The sequence below is a fragment of the Podarcis muralis genome, chromosome 3 (assembly GCF_964188315.1).
Source record: "Podarcis muralis chromosome 3, rPodMur119.hap1.1, whole genome shotgun sequence".
NCBI lineage: Eukaryota > Metazoa > Chordata > Lepidosauria > Squamata > Lacertidae > Podarcis > Podarcis muralis.
In genome coordinates, this window is record NC_135657.1 from 89,613,949 (window position 1) to 89,635,746 (window position 21,798).

General features: G+C 43.2%; 1 protein-coding gene across 6 annotated transcripts in view; it reads left to right on the plus strand.

Annotated features, from left to right (window-relative positions):
* The window catches only part of CYRIA (CYFIP related Rac1 interactor A), a 67,181-nt gene that overhangs the window by 37,360 nt on the left and 8,023 nt on the right, over positions 1–21,798 (plus strand). For 2 of the 6 annotated variants that reach the window (XM_028722577.2, XM_028722579.2), the window contains 7 exons: positions 9,094–9,173; positions 16,214–16,335; positions 18,017–18,122; positions 19,481–19,617; positions 19,746–19,823; positions 20,758–20,874; positions 20,989–21,068. In XM_028722577.2, the coding sequence (XP_028578410.2) occupies positions 9,104–9,173; positions 16,214–16,335; positions 18,017–18,122; positions 19,481–19,617; positions 19,746–19,823; positions 20,758–20,874; positions 20,989–21,068 (710 nt within the window). In that variant the 5' untranslated portion in view covers positions 9,094–9,103. Of the gene's footprint in view, positions 1–9,093; positions 9,174–9,352; positions 9,433–16,213; positions 16,336–18,016; positions 18,123–19,480; positions 19,618–19,745; positions 19,824–20,757; positions 20,875–20,988; positions 21,069–21,798 lie in introns of all 6 variants that reach the window. The other 4 variants (XM_028722582.2, XM_028722580.2, XM_028722575.2 and 1 more) reach the window with 3 other exon arrangements.

Here is a 21,798-nt window from a genome sequence, read left to right on the forward strand (position 1 = left end):
TCACAGCGACAGATTATTGATTCATTTTGCTGTGTCGTAAAAAGAATCCCAGCACTAACATTTTATCAATTTTTAAAATATTGAATAAAACATGAGAACTAGAAATGCATGTGGACTTGCCATTATTTTATCTATCAGCTATCATCTATCTATCATCTATCTATCTATCTATCTATCATCTATCATGTCTATCTATCTATCATCTATCATGTCTATCTATCATCTCTATCATCTATCTATCATCTATCTATCTATCTATCTATCTATCATCTATCTATCATCTATCTATCTATCTATCTATCTATCTATCTATCTATCTATCATCTATCTATCATCTATCTTTCTATCTATCATCTATCTATCATCTATCTATGTATCTATCTAATCTATCTATCATCTATCATCATCTATCTATCTATCTATCTATCTATCTATCTATCTATCATCTATCATCTATCTATCATCATCTATCTGTCATCTATCTATCTGTCTATCTATCATCATCTGTCTTCACAGCTATTATTCAACCTTCCAATTACACTGATAAGGCCTGGGTTTAAAACATAGTTGCTTCCTCTTTGTCAAAAAGCTCTGGAATTTCCTTTGTGTTGTTGTGCATTATGGGCACTACATTTTTCTCCTTGCCATAACTGAATTAATTCCGGAAGTCTGTGGCTGAGTCCTGCTGATCCTTGTACAAAACACAGCCTGCTATAGATTGCTACCTACAGTGAGAGGTATTGGCTATCCTGCCTACCTACATTTTTGAGAATGCAAGTATCTGCAATGCGCTTTTTGCCCCGCTTCCGTTTTGCTCTTCGGAAGGCAAATACTGCCACTTAGTGGATGACTCCTCTAACTGCAGTATCTTCAAAAGATAAATGGAAGGCCTGTTGCTGATCGGCATGTTTGGCCTTGGTTGCCAAAGTTCTTCAATTAAATGGAGACTTTGCCCAACATGTCCATATTGAATTTCTATGTGGTTATAAAGAAACTCATAGAATCATAGAGTTGGAAAGGACCGCCAAGGGCCACCTAGTAAAAGGTAGGTCAAGGACCCCTGGACAGTTAAGTCCAATCAAAAGCGGCTATGGGGTTGCAGCGCTCATCTCACTTTCAGGCCGTGGGAGCCAGTTCTTTCCAGGTCATGTGGCCAGCATGACTAAGCCGCTTCTGGCGCAATGGGACAATATGGGACACCGTGACGGAAACCAGAGCACACAGAAATGCTGTTTTCCTTCCTACCGCAGTGGTACCTATTTATCTACTTGCGCTGGTATGCTTTCGAACTGGAGCTGGGACAGAGCAATGGGAGCTCACCCCGCCATGGGGATTCGAACCACCGACCTTCTGATTGGCAAGCCCAAGAGGCTCAGTGGTTTAGACCACAGCGCCACCTGTGTCCCTCATCTAGTCCAACGCCCTGCCATGCAGGAATCTCAGCTAAATCTCATGCATGTCTTGACAACATGTCCAACATTAGAACAATACAGTGGTACCTTGGTTTACAACCATAATCCATTCTGGCAGTCCAGTTATAAACCAAAACAGGTTGTAACCCAAGGCACGCTTTCGCCAATGGGGCCTCCCCCCCCCCAAAAAAGGGTTGTAATCCAAAAAAAGGGACACACACTTCTGGGTTTGACGTGGTTGTAATCCAAAACAGTTGCAAACCAAGGTACCACTGTAGTATAAAAGCTGTAAATGTGTAACAGGGAGGGGAAAAGGATTCCTTATCAAATATAGAAAAATCAAGATTAAGGAGCCTTTTTACTAACATTTTATTAGATCATTAGATTAAGAAATGTTTCAAAGAATAATCACGTAAACATGATTCAGCCGTAGCAATGTAACAAAAAAAGACCCCAACCCTACACACTTTCACCCAACAGCCCCAAGAATATACCTAGAGGGGGAAAATACTCCTGTAATAGAAGGAATGGGGACCAATGGGATGGAAGCAATGACAACGAAAACCACTTGTAAAATCACTTTCCTGTGAGCATCTAAGATGCACTGCTCCCATCTCCAGACATATGAGAGCGTAGACTATGCACAAAACCAAATTTCAGGAGGCAAATCTGAGGTTTTCATTGCCTTCCTCTCTGCAGGGAGGTGGGACCGATTCGGATGGTCCACCCCCGCCACTTAATGGATCCAAATGGTTTCCAGAGAGTGGTAGGGGATGCTTTATCCCATGTTGATGGCCTTTCAGCTGATTCCCTGGTGGCCCGCTGGAATGCGGAGTTAACCAGGGCTATCGATTAGTAAATTCCACCCCCCTCTCTCGAACCCATGTCCTGCCATTCAGGCCCCATTATTTGCAAGATCATAGCTGCCTGAGATGACATGGCAGCATACTTTTTGCAACCGGGGTGATGTCTTTTGCCTTGCCAGTGCAACTGGTGGCATTCCGCTTCCAAAATCCTTCAGCGGTGGGTGGTAAACAAAACAGAGGACTTGTGCTGGGCTGCTACCTATCAGCGCTGCACAGAATAAGTGGGTGCGAATAGACAACAGGGAACAAATTTCCTCAACAACAGGTGGAGCACGAGACTTAATCTCAGGGTTGCAGGTTTGAGCCCCATGTTGGATGAGAGATTCCTGCATCGCAGTGGGACAGACTAGGTAGCCCGTGTGGTCCTTTCCAACTCTACAAATCTGTGATTCCTTTCATTCTGTAGGCTACTTTTCTAAAATGGATGTGCCAATTAGCCCACAGCCTCTCACTGTTTTTTTTTAGTTTGATGTTTTGCCTGATGGATATTACCATATCTTTCCATGTACAGTGGTACCTCGGGTTACATACACTTCAGGTTACATATGCTTCAGGTTACAGACTCTGCTAACCCAGAAATAGTACCTCGGGTTAAGAACTTTGCTTCAGGATGAGAACAGAAATCGTGCTCCGGCAGCGCAGCAGCAGCGGGAGGCCCCTTTAGCTAAAGTGGTGCTTCAGGTTAAGAACAGTTTCAGGTTAAGAACGGACCTCCAGAATGAATTAAGTACGTAACCAGAGGTACCACTGTATAAGACACCCCCATGTACGACACGACCCCTATTTTTTTGGACCCCAAATAAATCAATATTTTAAACATCAAACAGAACAACTTTGAGCCCCTGTGCATTCACCATCTGTGTATAAGATGACTCCCAATTTTAGACTACCACACGGAAAAATACGGTACATGAGACTTGTTCAAATTTTGTATTTTCTTCCCTCCCCCCTTCAAATAATCTTTGTTAGTTTTTCAATTAGATACTCCACATACACATATTGTACAGTGGTACCTCGAGTTAAGTACTTAATTTGTTCCGGAGGTCTGTACTTAACCTGACACTGTTCTTAACCTGAAGCACCACTTTAGCTAATGGGGCCTCCTCCTGCTGCTGCACCACCGGAGCCCAATTTCTGTTCTCATCCTGAAGCAAAGTTCTTAATCTGAAGCACTATTTTTGGGTTAGCGGAGTATGTAACCTGAAGCGTATGTAACCTGAAGCGTATGTAACCTGAGGTACCATTGTATTACGTTTTACATTATACTTGCTCTTCAGAGCTGACTTCCATCCTTCCTTCTTCTGGTTTTTTATATCACATATAATTTTATCGCATTATTTTCTTCCATTTTATATGTTGTTATTGATTTTTCCATAATTGTCCATAGTGCGAATTTTGTATTTTCATTAGTGATCTGGTTCAAATTCCAACCTTAGTCGATTTGAATTTTTCTATGCAATTGCCAGTGCTATACATTGCTGATGTGGAAGTTACTCAGAAATCACTTCCATTTTTTATTTCTAAGCATGGCATGTAAAAGTAATTTCTTGCTGAAATGCAGAATGCTTAACAAAAAGCACTGTGCGCGCTCGCATGCATGCACATTTTTGTAAGCGTGTGCGAGAGAGACATTTCTCTTTTAGCTGTAGTGTCAAACAGCAGAGGGCACTGCGGGATTAATAAAACCCCTTCTGAGCTTCTGTTTCTCTCCCCACCCCTTACTTCATGTGAAGCCATGTTGAATGAGCAAATGTCTCTAGACTGGTCTGCAAGTTTTAAATGTCTCCTTTACAGGAAATCCACTGTGTAGCACTGCAGGGTTGTCCAAACAACTGCACAATGTCCACTTCTGTGCATATGTTTAACTTTGCTCACATCGCTGAACAATGTCTGTTTTCTTTGCATAATAGATCACTTTAGTCACGTGCACCTAGTATTATGAAAGGAGCAAATGATATTTGGCATAAAGGGTGTCTCTGTGTGTGATTAATCATCCTGTGGATTTGTCATGGCTTAAAACTAGCAGCTTTTGGACAAACTGGATCTTGAATGTATGAGTGGGACTTTGTATAAACTTAATTGTCTTAACAAGATGTTACTGTATGGGTTTTAGTGCTGGGTCGAGATTAGTTTCTACTTGCTTACTGTTAAATGCGCCGCTTTTTAAAATTTTTAAAAGCCCACTATTTACATTTTACAGTTTTTTTAAAACTTGGAATGTGTGTTTGCTTGTATTTGAGAGCAATTTTTTTGTTTTTTTTATCAGACACTGGCCTTTTTTTATTGCAGACTAGCCATTACGTCCACTTTTCTGGGCAATAGGCCCTTGTTCTAAGGCACAATAAGAGTTTTTGCCCTGTAAATTGATTGAGCAGAACTGGCTGATCTTAAGCCTTTCTGTAGTTAAACCCGATTGATGTCTTGCCCAAGTATTTCTACTGTTTCAGCCGGGACATAATGCAGAGGTGATACTTTTTGCTCATTAATATGCGCCCAGCTGTTATGTGATCTGTTCACTATATAAAAAAAAGTACGTGTGGTTTGGATGGCCAGTGGAGAGGACATTTAAACAGAGTGAACGAAAATGTCAGGGGTATTATTCAGGATGTCCTAGGAGCCCATGGAAGATGGAGGAATTCCCCTTGATCTCAAGTGCACACATGGAGCTTCCTTGGGTCACTTCCATTTTGGAAGCGCTGTACACAGAACAGGGCTATTCCAGTCCTCACAGCGAATGGAACAATCTATATGCATGTGGAATCTGGGAAGGGAAGTCTTGGAAGATCTGTCCTTTAAAATTAGTCTGTGGGCCTAAGTAGACGAGACATGAAATACCTAATCAGGAGACCTCTGCATTTTCTCTTACAAATGATCAAGATGCAGGTGGGGAAACCCACAGACAGGGCTCAAGCACAGGGGCGCTGCCCCCCCTAGAATTGTAGAGTTGGAAGGCACCCAGAGGACCATCTCTAGTCCAATGCAGGGATATGCAGCTGTCCCCTATGGGGATCGAACCTGCAACCTTGGCGTTATCAGCGCCCTGCTCTAACCAACTGAGCTATATAGGTGGGGCTAAAGAGATGGAATTCAAGGTATATGCCCCTGAATACCAATTGACAGTAGGGGAAGGCTGTTGCTTTTGTGCCCCGGCAATAGAAGAAGAAGAAGAGTTTGGATTTGATATCCCGCTTTATCACTACCCTAAGGAGTCTCAAAGCGGCTAACATTCTCCTTTCCCTTCCTCCCCCACAACAAACACTCTGTGAGGTGAGTGGGGCTGAGAGACTTCAAAGAAGTGTGACTGGCCCAAGGTCACCCAGCAGCTGCATGTGGAGGAGCGGAGACGCGAACCCGGTTCCCCAGATAACAAGACTATCGCTCTTAACCACTACACCACACTGGCTCTCCCGGAGGCCTTAAACTGGACTGGACATAGTTGCAAACAGAATGCTGGACCAGACGGACCCTTTGGTGTTATGTTCTGATGGGTGCAGTTCATCTGCTCTAATATTCATTGTGGTTCAGGCTAACCAGGATTTTCCTTAATCTGCAACCACGGCTGAACAACAACGTCCCTTATGAAAACCTGGTTAAACTTGATGGTGGCTAAACAGCAAGGAAGGGAGAATTTGTTCCCAGTAGGCAGGGGTTGAGGTAAGAGAGCCCACGTTCACAAGGCAGGATCCCAGTTTGCAAACTCACCAAGTACAGGCAGAACTGCAAAAGGTCACATAGTGGAGCATTGAAAGATATATGCAGAGTATATATGGATGTACAGTCGTACCTTGGTTTTCGAGCAGCTTAGTTCTCGAACATTTTGGCTCCTGAACACCACAAACCCGGAAGTGACTGTTCCGGTTTGCAAACTATTTTTGGAAGCCGAACGTACAACCGGGCTTCTGTGGCTTCCAATTGGCCGCAAGAACTTCCTGCAGCCAATCAGAAGCCGCGCTTTGGTTTCCGAATGTTTTGGAAGTTGGGCGGACTTCTGGAACGGATTCCGTTTGACTTCCAAGGTATGGCTGTATATTGTGATGGGGGAAATATGGAAAACAGGTTCTATCAAAACCCAGCTGAACAATCAGCCCAACCGCTCTCTGAAATCTCTTTGTTAAGAAAGGGAGCTCTGAATCCCTGAGTCATAAAGCTATGTTGCTGCGTTAAATGCTGAAGAAAATAAATTGGGCACGACACACAGATTTAGAGGATGGGGGCGAGGAATGTATGTTCCCAGTGGAAGCACAAGGATCTGTCTCATACATTTTGCAGAAACACTGTTCCCTACGGATCCACCTTCTGGGGAGGCTGCCTTGGGCTGTTAGCAGATTTCTGAGAAAACATCAAATCTGGCATAAACATTGGCACATTTCTTCTTCTTTCTTCAAAATGTAAAAATAAATGCTTTTTGGGGGGGCAGAGGTTACTGAGAAATGTAGGGAACTGGAAGTGTGAGGCAACCCCATTTCCTGTTCCTGTATTCCTTAAGTACTCAAGAGCAACTTGAGGCCCTTTTGCACATTAGGTAAAGGTAAAGGGGCCCCTGACCATTAGGTCCAGTCGTGACCAACTCTGGGGTTGCGGTGCTCACCTCGCTTTATTGGCCCAGGCAGCCGACGTTCAGCTTCCGGGTCATGTGGCCAGCATGACTAAGCCGCTTCTGACGAACCAGAGTAGCGCACGGAAATGCCGTTTACCTTCCCGCCAGAGGAAGTATTTATCTACTTGTACATTGACGTGCTTTCGAATTGCTAGGTTGGCAGGAGCAGGGACTGAGCAACAGGAGCTCACCCCACCGCGGGGATTCGAACGGCCGACCTTCTGATCGGCAAGCCCTAGGCTCTGTGGTTTAACCCACAGTGCCACCCGCACCCCCTTTTGCGTATTACAATGCAGTAAATCCACTGTTTGCTATCAAGCACGCACTAGAAAGAGAACTACAGCTTTTCCTCGTGGTACAAGTTTTGTTTGAAACATGGGCCATTCAGCTCTGATGCATTTGTCATGTTCGGTGTAGAGAACAGGAATCCCTGCAGGTACATGAATCCCCAAACTTGGGTCTCCGGTTGTTTTTGAACTACAGTTCCCATCATCCCTGACCACTGGTCCTGCTCTCTTGGGATGATGCGAGTTGTAGTTCAAAAACAGCCGGAGACCCAAGTTTGGGAAACGCTGATTTATGGGATCAGCTTGCTTGCCTTTTCTAATTTTATGCCTTGAGAGTAACTAGGGTGGTTTGGAACTAAAATACATTTCGAGATTGTAATCTGATTTCATTTTTATGATGAGGTAAGTGTTTTTTTTTAACTGAAGTCGGAAGCATGTAATCCCTCATTACATTATAATATGAGAGTAATTGTCCTTCAGAATTATTTAGCATGAATGTTGTGTTCTGTGTACTCACCCTTATGCATGACAAGGTTGGTGATAGTGGAATACTATTGATGGTATTGAATATATATAGATATATATTTACTGAATCAGGTATAGTTGTGTTTTTAAGGTTAATTTTTTATCCTGATTTATTTTAACCTAGTTGCAACGTATTGCAAACTTCGATTTGAGGAGCAGGTGTGATCCTGTTGCCTCCCAACCCTTTGCTTTCATATAAACCGGTTATGCTTTCCTAAAGTGATGGTGGTCTTGCATGTTTTAATACATTGTATGCAAAATGTCACTAACTGAAAGGGTTTGACATACCTGCTGTTAGAGAGGGAATATGCGGTACGTCCAGCAAGGTTTTCAGGTGCTACTTTTAAGCTGTGCTGGACTAAAAACACATTGAAAGTGGTAAATTGGTTTTTAAGAAGACTCAGTAAGGCGCTGGACCAGTCGCTAAATTCACCCACAGGTTTGGTCAAGCCTCTTATCATTCACTGCCCTTTGTTTATAATGTGCTCCATTGAATTCTTCTTGGCCATTATTTCATTACTGAAATCTGATTATTTAGGAGGCCATATAACAAATTCTTACATGTAAATTAATTCTCAGTTAAATCAGCTGGACAGATAAGAATCATCAGCTCATCATTTTATTATTTATACCCGGCCCATCTGGATACTCACACATAAATACTTTTACTAGATTGACTGCCCGGTATTTAATGTAAGCCATTTATGACATACCAGTAGCCTGAAAGGGGCAAAAAACCCCCCAACAAGCCAGCCAACTCTCTTTGGTTGTAAATAAGCTATTGATTATTTGCACTCCCAAGTAATCGAAAGTGAATATAGAAATAAGGTAAACTGTTTTGTGTAGCCGAAAGGTGGTTAAGAAAGAAACAAAACTCTGCTTGGATATATTTTGTATGGACAAATTGGAACGGTTTTACAGTTCTGCTTTTCTTGGATGAAATGCAACACAGTAACACTGAAACAAAAAACAAAAAGGGAGGAAAATATGTCATAATGTTGTACGTACATTTTTCATTCACACCTCTGATCAATCACACTTTCCAGGTTTTCTCACTGCACTAAAAACCTGCAAAAGCTTTCTGACCAGAGACAATGCAAGTCTGCCTCTATTGCCCCACTTCAAACTCACGAAAATACTATCCGTCCTCAATCTCAGCAACGAAGGTTGATTTTGGCATCTCTTTTTGTATATTTGGGTTCTCTCTGTTTGGCCGCTGGTTGCTGTGTGAACTGCTCCCAATGAGTCTTCGCCTTTGGCGCTTACTTTCAATGTAGCATTAGAAAACAGACTGTGTTTTCATTGTTTCGATTTGAAATCAGAATAGCAGAGCATGTCAAACCCTTACTTTTTCAACATTCTAATTTTGCATATATAACTCTTTATGATTTTGTTGCATTCACTAGGTTTGCTGGGATGGGTAATCTTCTTAAAGTCCTTACCAGGGAAATTGAAAACTACCCACATTTTTTCCTGGATTTTGAAAGTAAGTTCAAGATTGGAACATCCTTTCCCCCTGACTTAGGAACTGGTTGAGAAGGAATGTTTAAGCCCAATTTGCTTTGACAGATAAACATGTTCAAGCAGTGCAAATGATCTGACTCGATGCTTTCAAGATTTCTTCTCTGAGCCACTTTCCTGTTCCTTTTTTTCTCTATTTTTCAGGAACCAAATGGGAAATCTTTTAAAAGTTCTCACTTGCACAGACTTTGATCAAGGGCCAAATTTTTTCCTTGACTTTGAAAGTGAGCAAAACTCCTTGCCTGGCTTGCATTCTTTTCTCCTTCTAATATATAAAATCCTAATCAATTGCATGTATTAATCTACCATACAACTAGTACAGTGTATGGCACTTATACTTTTCCTGCTTCATTCTGAAAATCAGATGCTCGGTTCAACCAAAACACCAACAATATAGATTTTTTTTGCAATCGTTAACATTGCTCGGCTAAAAGAACTGCCATGCATTCTGTCAAACAGCCTCTGTCAAACAACCTTCATTTTAGAAGGTATTCTTATTTTTATTGACAAAGAACAGGGCCCATTGAGAGAGGTTTTAGTGAATCTTAGCATGGCACTGTTCAGACGTAAATTTCTTCCTTGAGTTATACTTATGGAGAGTGCAGGAGTGAGCCTCAAGGTTGCATGCTTTGTACAAGTTGGTCATTATAAGTGGCTTGTGCTGTATTCAAAGAAACTTGCAAGCAATTCCCCCCCCCCTTGCCCTTTACACTTTATTAAAATGTGTAGGAGCATAGCACTGTGAAACTCTTAAAATCCCGCTGGGCAGAAAAGTGTCTCAGTATTGCATATGGGAGTAAACACCTCTTTCTCCCTATATAGTGGTACCTTGGTTCTCAAACTTAATCCGTTCCAGAAATCTGTTCCAAAACCAAAGTGTTCCAAAACCAAGGTGCACTTTCCCACAGAAAGTAATGCAAAATGGATTAATCCATTCCAGACTTTTAAAAACAGCCCCTAAAACAGCAATTGAACATGAATTTTACTATCTAACAAGACCATTGATCCATAAAATGAAAGCAATAAACAATGTATTGCAGTCACACAATCAATCTATCAGTAGCTGAACTGGGTTCCACACAGTCACAAAAACAAAAAAATAGAGCCATAAAAACAAAAACGCTAAATAAATAGCAAAACCAGACAAACCTCAGTGTAACACTCAATACGGAAGTGTGGCACTCAAATAGGAAGCATAACACTCAAAAGGGAGTATGCTCGGCTTCCCAAAAAAAGTTCGCAAATCAGAACACTTCTGGGTTTGCAGTGTTTGGATTCCAAATTGTTTGAATACCAAGGCATTTGAGAACCAAGGTACCACTGTAGTTTCCAAAGTGCACGAGCAAATTTAAAGTTTTCTGACAGTACCCATTGACCCTTCAACACTTTCTGAAGGACTTAAAACATTTTAAATATATCTGTACTCTAAAGGAAAACACTAATTCATTGTGAATACGACACTTTTCTTGCCTTTGTTCCGTGTGGAATTGCCTTTGTTCACTGTCGAATTAATGTGATTACCTCCATTAATTGCAGAAACAAAATATGGCAATTGAAGTAAACGCTTGATTGCATTCCCCTTAGCCTTGGATCTATCATCTGGTGAAATGTAATCTACTTCACACATTAATTTTCTAACCACATCTTACAGCTAATATAATCCTTCTGCTTACAGGCTAAATGCATGTCGCCTGAGCGTTTCTTTGAAAAGTGATCAGAAAATGCATTAAAACTCCCTTCATCCACTAAAGATACATTTCTGCTCTGCTTGCTGCATAATAGCACTTTAAACACGGACAAGACAGGTGTATGTTGTTGTTCGGCACAGCTTGCTGTGTTTCATAACTAATACGCCATGGGGAAAACTTTCCGAAAGCCACAGTGTCAGTTTCAACCCAGTCCCCCTACTTCCTTTTATAAGTCTTTCTTAATATCTGTATTTTCTCAAAGCTACCTGATAATTATGCATAAGAATACCTGCACTAGATTCCAGCTATTTAGCTCAACATTCAGCCAGGTTTCTTGCTGAATGTCTTAACTTCATTGCAAAAAAAAAAAAAAAAAAAGTGGGGTAGCTGTCATGAAATTGAAGAGGTAGAATGGTAGAATTGTAAAATTGGAAGGGACCCTGAGGATCATCTGGTCCAACCCCTTGCAGTGCAGGAAAATACAGCTGACCCATATGGGGACCGAACCTGCAACCAGAATCGCAGGCAAGAAAAATGGCCTAGTAAGCAAAAACTGCATTTCCCTGAAGTTCATGGACAACATGTATCAAGAGGGTGTCATTATGGAAATAGGCATTTCCTGATGTTGGGCAATCTATGCCACATTCTAGAATGATGTTGTGTTTGAAAGGTGCGTGAGAGACTCTGGTTGCATCGCTCAAGAGCACAACCCTTTTTCTGCACATTGTTGAAGAGCACCATTTCTCAAACCGACAAACTGGTCCTGCCCCGCAGCATAATTTCGTGACTAGCGGGCCCCAGTAACTTACAACGCTTTCAAGTGGGCCCTGGAGGTAGAAGGCTTGAGAAGTTCTGGTGAAGAGCATTTGACAAGGGACCGTACCTGCTGAGACACCGCTATTGGCAGCAGGACTGTGAAATGTTGCCTGTTAACATTTATGTTGAGGGGCACCATTCAAGTTGATAAGAAAATGGCAGGGTCCACAAAGGTGGCTGGGAGGTGAGGCAAAAGCACAACCTCAGAATGAGTTAATAGAATACTTCTGGTTGAAGGACTCCCCCCCCCAACCCCCCCCCCCCCAACCATCGCTCCAAAGTGTCAGCAGGGAGAGATGGGGAGGAACTGGAGAGTTGCGTATTGAGCAAGAAGTTTTGCATCCCTGGAAACAAGTTGTAGAATGACTTCCAAGTGTGCAAGGCCTCGTATGGTGGAGTCCTCTCAAAGCAGGATCCCATTACAGAATGCGCATGAGAATAATAGAAAGTAATGTTGCAAGGAAAGAACACAAGGTCCATCTTGCCCAACCCCGCTCAATACAGGAATCTCAACACATCCAATTCGAAACCGTTCCACATCCTGCTTAGCTTTGCAAATGTGCCTGCAGTTTTTATTGCCGCAGCACTAGAATGAAGGGGATTTGTTTGAAAGCACCCTTCACATCAGAAATTCCTCCCCCATGGGGAAAAAAATTACCTAGGCAATATTGAATGTATAGCCTTGAGAGTTCAGACATTAGTCATTTTGGGATTACTGTGCACTAAAGCTTTGCATTAATTCGATAGTGTTAAAGGCCTGTCAAGCTTGATGTGTTGGTAGAGGGTTGCTGAATGTCCCACCAATCAAAAGAAGCAGAGCACCATAGTTCCTCCCACAAGGTGTTTTTCTCTCTAATGGCCGGCCCACTTGTTGTCAGGTTTTTCTCCCGCAGCAGCAATTCCCAAGCGCCGCACTCGAACTTTCCCTGCAGGGATGAGCGGCAGCTATATGATTTTATACGTGGGGGAGAGTGAAGGGATCCACTTTTGGACAGTATTCGGGGGAAGCTAAGCACACTCCCCAGTCCCTGGTGATCCCAGCCATTGAGGTTCAAGCGGTGCCCTTCTGCATAAGTCAGCTGTGGCTTCTGTTTCTTGGCCACCTTCTCTGCCCAAACAGATGACAGTAGCTTGACCATTTGTCTCATCGTGACAAATATCAGGGAGGATTTTACACACGTCACGTGTGAATGTGTGGCAAGCAGAGGCTGTGCGTCTGAGCACTGGCTGCATATGTAATAGATAGATTTAAGAAACCACGTCATTCTGCCAGCCAAATCCTGATATCCAGGGTTGCTAAAATGAGGAGAGTTCAAAACCTTAGCTCAGTTTGGGTGCTGCAGGCCTGTGTTTCCCTGCCCACCCCCCACCTCTCTCAGGAAGGCTTTTCTTTTCTTTGCACCTGCAGTGAATTTCACCACAATGCGTCTTATTAAAACTAAGGATCTCTCTAGGCTTTCTTTCTTTCTTTTTAAGGCCTTGTACCTGCCTAAATTAATAACCACTGAGCTGAATTTTGAACACTTCGGGCCATTTACAGCAGGCATTTTTCTCATAAAATGTGTCCTGCTAGATTTTACGGCTGCACTAGAAGCTTTTTATTTGATGTGTATGAAGCAAGAGGAAAATCGTATGCAAGAGAAGCCCTTCTAGTCTACAATGTTAACAGGCCCTCTAATTCCTGATTTAGAGAACCCAGAGTGTAACAGAATGATGGGTGTTGTCAGGGAGTGCATGCTCAAAAATGCCTGATGTGGTCACTGCTTTCAGAGGACAACAATACCGATCTCCTGATCTCCTGTTTAAAATGGAAGGGGGTACCCAGACTGAGCATAGTGTGCACACACCCTCAAAACACCTGATGCACGCACGGATTAACACAGAGAGGAAAGGTGGCTGTCCTTTGTACAGCTGGTGGAACCAGCCAACATACTGAAATCCCCCAAACTTTGGTTTCCCTGCATAATAGGTGATAATATTTCACCCTTCCTCTCCTCATACAACATGCAGTTTCTAAGAATACTCCCACTTTTGTCCAGTTCTGTTTAGCTTCAAGAGAATGTTGCCTACAGATCTCTTCAGCTATTTGTTCTACTGACTTTTAATAATATGGTAGGCCTTCCTGTAGAGACTTAAAAAGTCAACGCAGCATTACACAGCAGCACACTCAGGACTTTGACCTCTTCCTAAACCTCTCTGGACCATGCATCTCTTGCTCAAAATAAATATATCTTGGAACAATTTAATAATCATAATAAAATTTATATTATTATTTATACTCCTCCCATCTGGCTGGGTTTTCCCAGCCACTCTGGGTGGCTTACAGCACATTAAAAGATGTAAAACATTAGACATTAAAAATTTCCAGATACAGGGTTGCCTTCAGATGTCTTCTAAAAGTCAGAGAGTTGTTTATTTCCTTGACATCTGATGGGAGGGTGTTTCACAGGGTGGGCACCACTGCTGAGAAGGCCCCTCTGCCTGGTTCCTTGTAACCTCACTTCTCACAGTGAGGGAACTGCCAGAAGGCCCTTGGAGTTGGACCTCAGTGTCTGGGCAGAACGATGGAGGTGGAAACTCTCCTTCAGGTATACTGGTTCCAAGGCCGTTTAGGGCTTTAAAGGTCAGCACCAACACTTTGACTTGTGCTCTGAAATGTACTGGGAGCCAATGTAGGTCTCTCAGGACCAGTGTTATATGGTCTTGGCGGCCACTCCCAGTCACCAGTCTAGCTGCCGCATTCTGGATTAGTTGCAGTTTCTGAGTCACCTTCAAAGGTAGCCCCACGTAGAGCGCATTGCAGTAGTCCAATGGCAAGTAGGATAACCCGGACAGCATCATGGATTGGCATTGCCAGATACCTCCTGAGACATCCATTCCAGTTGGCCCCATGCTTCGCTGCCAATCCCTGGAACTTCCTGGCCCTTCAGGTCTTATCACAGAACCATAGAGTTGGAAGGGACCCTGTGGGTTATCTAGTCCAACCCCTGCAATGCAGGAACATGCAGCTGTCTCTTATGGGAATCGAACCTGCAACCCTGGCATTATCAGCACCACACTCTAACCAGCTGAGCTATCCAGCAGGACTTCCCGCTTTACTTTTTCTACCAGTTCACCTTCCCCCTTGAAGTGAGCGATCAGTAAGAGGAGTCAGGAGGAGCAACCTCTGCATACCTTTTTGTCTTCTTCTGGGGAGGGATGGATTAGGCCAGGCATAGGCAAACTAACCCCCCAGATGTGTTGGAAATACAACTCCCATCATCCCTAGCTAACAGGACCAGTGGTCAGGAATGATGGGAGTTGTAGTCCCAAAACATATGGAGGGCCGAGTTTGCCTATGCCTGGATTAGGCCCAGAGTGAAAGGCAAACAAATAGGAAATAGTAGGGGGGGGGGGGGAGAGAGGAGCTGGGCCCATGCAGGGAGAGGGAGCCCCTCTTATCCAAACCCAAGTGAACGATGCTCCGACAAACTTCCTAAGTGTGTCAGCATCAGTTACAGTGAGTGTCATTTCAAAGGCTTTGAAACACGCTGTCATTTTTTCCCTCACTGGCTTGGAGATAACTGGACTAGACCGACTTAAAGTGATTTCAATATAATTCACTGAGAGGCTAGCACACGACCCCCCTGAATCCATGAATATTTGTGGAATCGTTGGAACGGATCTGGGTCTAACATCTCCCCGAAGAAAGGCTTGGCAGCGATAAAACGCGGAATGTGTGTGCTTTTGTTAAGTTGGACGCTTGTAAACAGAGTTTTGAAGAGGACCCAAGCAAAAGTGGCTGTAACGTTTAACTGAAACGATGAGTCCATCGGCAGGTCAAAGACAGAAGGGGTTTGAGTGTCCCTAGCAATGGTCCATCTTCCGCGATAACTTTTCCTGGTGATTCACATATAATTCTAAGATAGGCCAAGGGGGAAGAAACACAGAATTATGGTGTGTTTTAAAACTGGAAAAGATGGGAAAGAGTCATGATCATTCATGGGTCTTAATATAGCAGGTGAGGATGAAAACAGCTTTTCATTCTGCCAAGCTATACTTCTGCATAGAGGACTAACTCTTTCAAGGACTGCTGTCCTCATTTTTTTTCTTACTCAGAAATTCCAACTGGGAAGGATTGCAGCAAGATCATTTTTTTTCACAGGTTTTTTTAAAAAATGTATCCAACTCATCTTGTCTCAGTGGAGTCCGTGATATGTTTTGACATGGAATTTGCTGAAGTCAATATAGTTGGTTTGGGGGTTTGTTGTTTTATTTTAATGTAAGTACATTTTGCATGAGGCATTTTTGATGGTGGGTGGGGCGCAGCAGTTTTAATCCTAGTTACATTGGAGCTAAATACTAAGGCATAGATATGGAAATGAAGCACCGCCTGAATTGTCTGCAACATAATAAAATATGGATCAAAGGGCTGTTGTACTGCAAACCACAGGAGTGCATATGCTAGCTCTATTTGCAGCCAACATTTCTTAAAATAATATTTGCTTTTTATCTCACCTAGATGCTCAGCCTACAGATGGAGAGAGGGAAGTATGGAACCAAGTCAATGCTGTCTTACAGGATTCGGAGAGCATGCTTTCAGACCTGCAGTCCTACAAAGGAGCTGGACAGGAAATTAGAGATGTGCGTTAAACCATACTATGGCACACCCACCCACCCCCCCAAAAAAAATCCGAGGAAGGAAAAATTAAACACTAGTCTGCAATATTTCTTTTCATACCCAAGCAAATACAGTCATACCTCTTGTTACGTTTGCTTCATGATATGTTTTTTCAGGTTGTGTCCCGCGGTGACCCGGAAGTACAGGAAAGTGTTACTTCCGGGTTTCGCCACTTGCGCATACGCAGACGCGCAAAATGACATCATGCACATGCGCAGACGCGGGTTGTGTTCCTTTCAGGTTGCGAACAGGGCTCCTGAACGGTTCCCGTTTGCACCAAGAGATATCACTGTACATACAATATTTCTTTTTTTTTTAAAAAAAAAATGGTCATAATTATGTGAAATTAAAACTAAAAATGACAAGAATTTTCCTGTCTACTGAACAAATCTCTTCTGGAGACAAACGGTTACCGATGCAATCAGGCTACTGAACGAAGTCAAGAACCTCATTGAAACTTGTAGCGACACTCCTTAGGATTCCAAATTAAAAACAGATTTTCTAGATGTGCCGTGCACGCATATATCTGCACACAGAACACATGATTATGTGTATCTCCGCATGCATGTGGTGTGGATTATGTTTACCCCTGCATGCGGGCGAGACAAGATTGCAAAGAGCTTTTGCGAAGGCTGTTATTTATTAATGACCCCGAAGATGAATGATGGAGTCTGAGGACTACACATTGGCTGAAAGCTTTCCAGTGCTAAATGGTGCGACGTCAAAGATGGACTTAAAAGCGGCTCGGCTTTTGGTCTGTGTGTGGCGTTTACAAAACCTCTTGAATGGTTTTGTTCTTAATTTATACGACGCCATCCGTGCATGAAGTGTTACGGAGTAACATGTGCAGAAAATAAACCTCTAAGTAGGTTCCTGCCCCAGCGAGCTTGCAAGCTTCTTTGGGGGCAGTAGGCCCAATCGAGAGGAGGGGAAGGAAGGAGAAACGGGGCTGAATCAGATGAAATAGTTGGAATATCTTACAGGAACATTGGAAGCTGTTGGGTGATGGATCCATCTTGACTATACTAACTAGCAATGGCTCTTGAGAATTTCAGGCAGGGGACATTCCCAGCCCTACCTGGTAATGTCAGGGCTCAAGCATGCAACACTGATGCTCTTCCACAGAACTATGTCCCTTCTTCTAACTTAGTTGTTGACATCCGTCTGTCTCAAGAGAATAAGAGTGCACCTCTGGGGGTGAAGTCAAACCCCGAAGGGACCTCCCTGGAGCACAGGGGTTCTGGGCTTCCCAGATTGACAAGACCCCCCCTCTTGGCCTGATGTGGTCCAAAGGAAAGCCGAGCAATACGTTTGGCACCATCTTGGCTGCAGGAGTTGCCAAAAGGAGATGTACAAGGCGCCATCCAACTGTCTTAGGGACTTGACTCTGGATTTGTGTAGGGTTCACTCCTTGGCCTTTTCTTCTTGCAAAGATATCTTGCGAGACAGCAGATCCGAGTTTTCCTTCTGCTAGATGGGCTGCCTCCCAAGGTTGACAAGCCCCATTTGCCCCTAACTTTCCGCTCTTGTTATACAAACATCATTTTGAGATATTTTATATTTAAATATAGAGGCAAGCAGCAAGTCCTCCTTTTTCTACTTTGCCAGCCACCTGATGTTGATCGAGGTATCGTTGTTTTCCAGGCAATACAAAACCCCAATGATATCCAACTTCAGGAGAGAGCCTGGAACTCTGTGTGTCCTCTGGTTGTGAGGCTGAAGCGGTTCTATGAGTTTTCTCTCCGGCTAGGTGAGGATCTGCCTATTGTTTCCATAGAATTTGTTCACCTCTGATGTTTTGGGTGCAGCCTTTCCCAACATGCTGCCCCCAGCCAGGATGATGGCCAGTGGCCAAGGATTATGGGAGCTGTAGTCCCAGCAACATCCCTAGAGGGACCACAAGTCAGGAAAACTTATTTAGTGTGTTGCTGAACAACCCATTGCTCTGCTGTTTTGACAGTGGTATTTGGTTCCCTCTGCCCTTTGGTGTACGTCTTGCACTTAAAGGTAAAGGTAAAGGGACCCCTGAACATTAGGTCCAGTCGTGGCCGACTCTGGGGTTGCGACGCTCATCTCGCTTTATTGGCCGAGGGAGCCGGCGTACAGCTTCCGAGTCATGTGGCCAGCATGACTAAGCTGCTTCTGGCGAACCAGAGCAGCGCACGGAAACGCCGTTTACCTTCCCGCCGGAGCGGTATCTTTTTATCTACTTGCACTTTGATGTGCTTTCGAACTGCTAGGTTGGCAGGAGCAGGGACTGAGCAACGGGAGCTCACCCCGTCGTGGGGATTCGAACCACCGACCTTCTGATCGGCAAGTCCTAGGCTCTGTGGTTTAACCCACAGCGCCACCCACATCCCTGTCTTGCACTTAGAACGAAGCAATTGTGCGTTCCCCTGCCCTTCATTTAAAGCAATGTTTCCCAAACTTTGGTCTCCAGCTGCAATTCCCATCATCCTCAGCTAGCAGGACCAGGGGTCATGGGTCATGGGTATTGTAGTCCAAAAACAAGTTTGGGAAACTCTGACTTTAGAGGCTTATTTTTAACCTGAAAATCCCCTTTGATATTGTTTGTAATGGAGCTGTATTGCCAGACGTCCATAAGCAAGAGACTGATACCTCTCAATCATCATTTGGTGAGGAAAAAGCAATTAAAGATGCTCATTCCACTAACAATATCATACCTTTAAAAAAATTAATCTATTCATTACGTCTCCATATTGTAGAGTTGGAAGGGACCCCGAGGGACATCTAGCCCAACCCCCTTCTGTGCCCACCGTGGGACTGAAACCCACGACCCTGAGATTCAGAGTATTGTGCTCTGCCAACTGAGCTATCCCAGCAATCCAACTCCATTAAGATGATTGGCTTTCTTCACTCAGAAGTAACTTTTATTAAGTTTTTCCATGTGTAAAAGATATTTTGCACATTTACGTGGTTTAGGGAAGGCCAAACAGTTAACGTTTGTAAAAAATATTTATCCATGAGTCTTGTGCTAGTAGAAAAATGGGTTTGCACGTTTGTTTGAAATGCTCTCTTTTCGAAGAAATGCGAGACATATATCTGCAATTTCACTTGTTTTTGCTTTCCTCCTTTCTCTGTCTTCAGAGAAAGCGCTGCAGAGTTTACTGGAATCCTTGACCTCCCCTCCCTATGCACCAACTCAGCACTTAGAGCGAGAGCAAGCCCTAGCAAAGCAGTTTGCAGAGATCCTGCATTTCACTCTCCGCTTTGACGAACTCAAGGTAAGGACGAGGGCGGGATGGTTAGCTAACACATAAAATGTTTAAGGGGCTTTTTTGGGTTAAGAGCGCTGGAAGCTTCTTTTTCTTGATTTTTAAATTTTATTTCCCCCTTTTATTTTCGCACTAAGATGAGAAACCCCGCGATACAGAACGACTTCAGCTATTATAGGAGGACGTTGAATCGCAACAGAATAAACAATATGCACGTAAGTGAAACGTCGTCGTGGCTGTTGTTAATTCAATTTTTATGCCGCCCTTTATTCAAAGATCCCAGTACATAATTTACGCAGCATAGTAATAAAAAGCACTGCACAAAAGCATAATAATAAAATAATCATAATAAGTCCCCACCCCACCCCACCCCACATCCAGCAGGCCATAGATTACTTAATGGCCGAAAACCTGGTTTCCTTTTGGGGCTGCTGCTTCACTAGAAGACAGTCTGCCAATGTGGGAAGCTGGTTTATACCAAATACAGTCCATCTACCTCAGTTTTTCTGCACCACCAGGTGCATGAGTGGCCCACCAGGGTTTCAACAGGAGGCTTTCCTTGTTCTGTGTGGAGATAGAAGGGATGATGATGATGATGATGTATTTTACTTTGTAAACACATACTTTGCCATGTGTTTTCCTGTTCACTTGCTGTATCTGCAATCAAGGCAGATTTCATTTTTTTGCACAAGAACTTGGTAACAGCACATCCCTTGTTTCGGGCAACAGGTTGGGCACATGTGGTTTGCACATAAGGCAAAGCCACAGTTGGTTGAGGCAAAGTGGTGTCAATGTCCGAACCTAGCCCAGCAGACGAAGCATGGTTTGTTTGCTTTCCGGCAGCAAGCCACAGTGTAAAGTCATGGGTTTCTTGCTGACATGAAACTGTGGCTTGTTTGAACTATCATTTGGTGTCACGTCTGAACCCAACAGTCTTGCACAACCCATGGCTTGTGTGGCCCCTCCAAGCTACAGAGAGAAGAGGAGCTGGAAAGCAAACCAAAGCTTTTGAGAAAGAGGCGGTGCCTTGTTTGCTCATCAAGGAGACAACTCGTGGTTTGTTTACTAAGCTGGGGCTTAGCGTAATGTGCAAACGCACACAGCAAACTTCTTCTTTAAAAAATCAGTGTTCCCTTGTGTTTTCATCAGCTCGGCATTGAGAGCGAAGTGAACAACGAGATGGCTAACAGAATGTCCCTGTTTTATGCAGAAGCTACACCAGTGCTGAAAACACTGAGCAATGCCACAACACAGTTTGTTGCAGAAGTGAGTGACGATCTAATATTTCTTTAAAAAACCAATAGCATATTACAGAGAAATATTGAATAACTGACCTATTTTTTTTTTGTTATTGTTGTTGGTTTGGTTTAACCTCTGCAGAACAAAACCCTACCAATTGAGAACACGACAGATTGTCTAAGTACGATGGCCAGCGTATGCAAAGTCATGCTGGAAACGCCGTAAGTTAGATATGAGCAAGAGAAATAAATGTCTGTCTGTCTGTTTGTTTGTTTGTTTGTTTTAATAGTACAAAGAAATCTAACGAAAGCTTGTAATTGAATGCTACTTTTATAACCTTTGGGGAAGTTGGAGACAGGTAGCCATTATTTCGGAGATTATGAAAAAGACCATTCCGTGTACTTTTACTCCGTTGTTGTTTCTGGTAAACTGGTTTTGCATGACTTTAGAATCATGTTTGAGCAGAGACTATAGTGGAACAAAAGAAATGAGTGTATCTTTACACGCTACTGGTAATGATGTCTGTTGCATATGCGTTAGAACTAAACCAAAAGCAGCAGCACTGGGTCATCATCTTCTCTCTCCCTTGTAATATCTAGAGATAGTCATAGTCTCATGATGTGTCATGGTTTCTATTTTAAAATACATATCCATCCTGTTTTAGACGAGCTTTTGCACAACTCACTGTTGGAAAAAGAAGAAAGTCTTTCTTTTCCCGCTTTCTCTGAGGGCCACAGTGCTCTGGCTTTGTCCTTCTGACAAATATTTAAAGTTGGAGAGGGAAAGAAAGAAGAAAAAAAGTTACGGCAGGACCAAAAAAAAAGGGAGGGGTCAAATATCTTTAAAACAGGTCACTTTCCACATGACTTACCCTTTTGGTCAATTGTGTATTTTTACAAGCTTTGATGTTTGAAGATTGGTCATTCTGTCAGGGAAGCCTAATGAACCTTG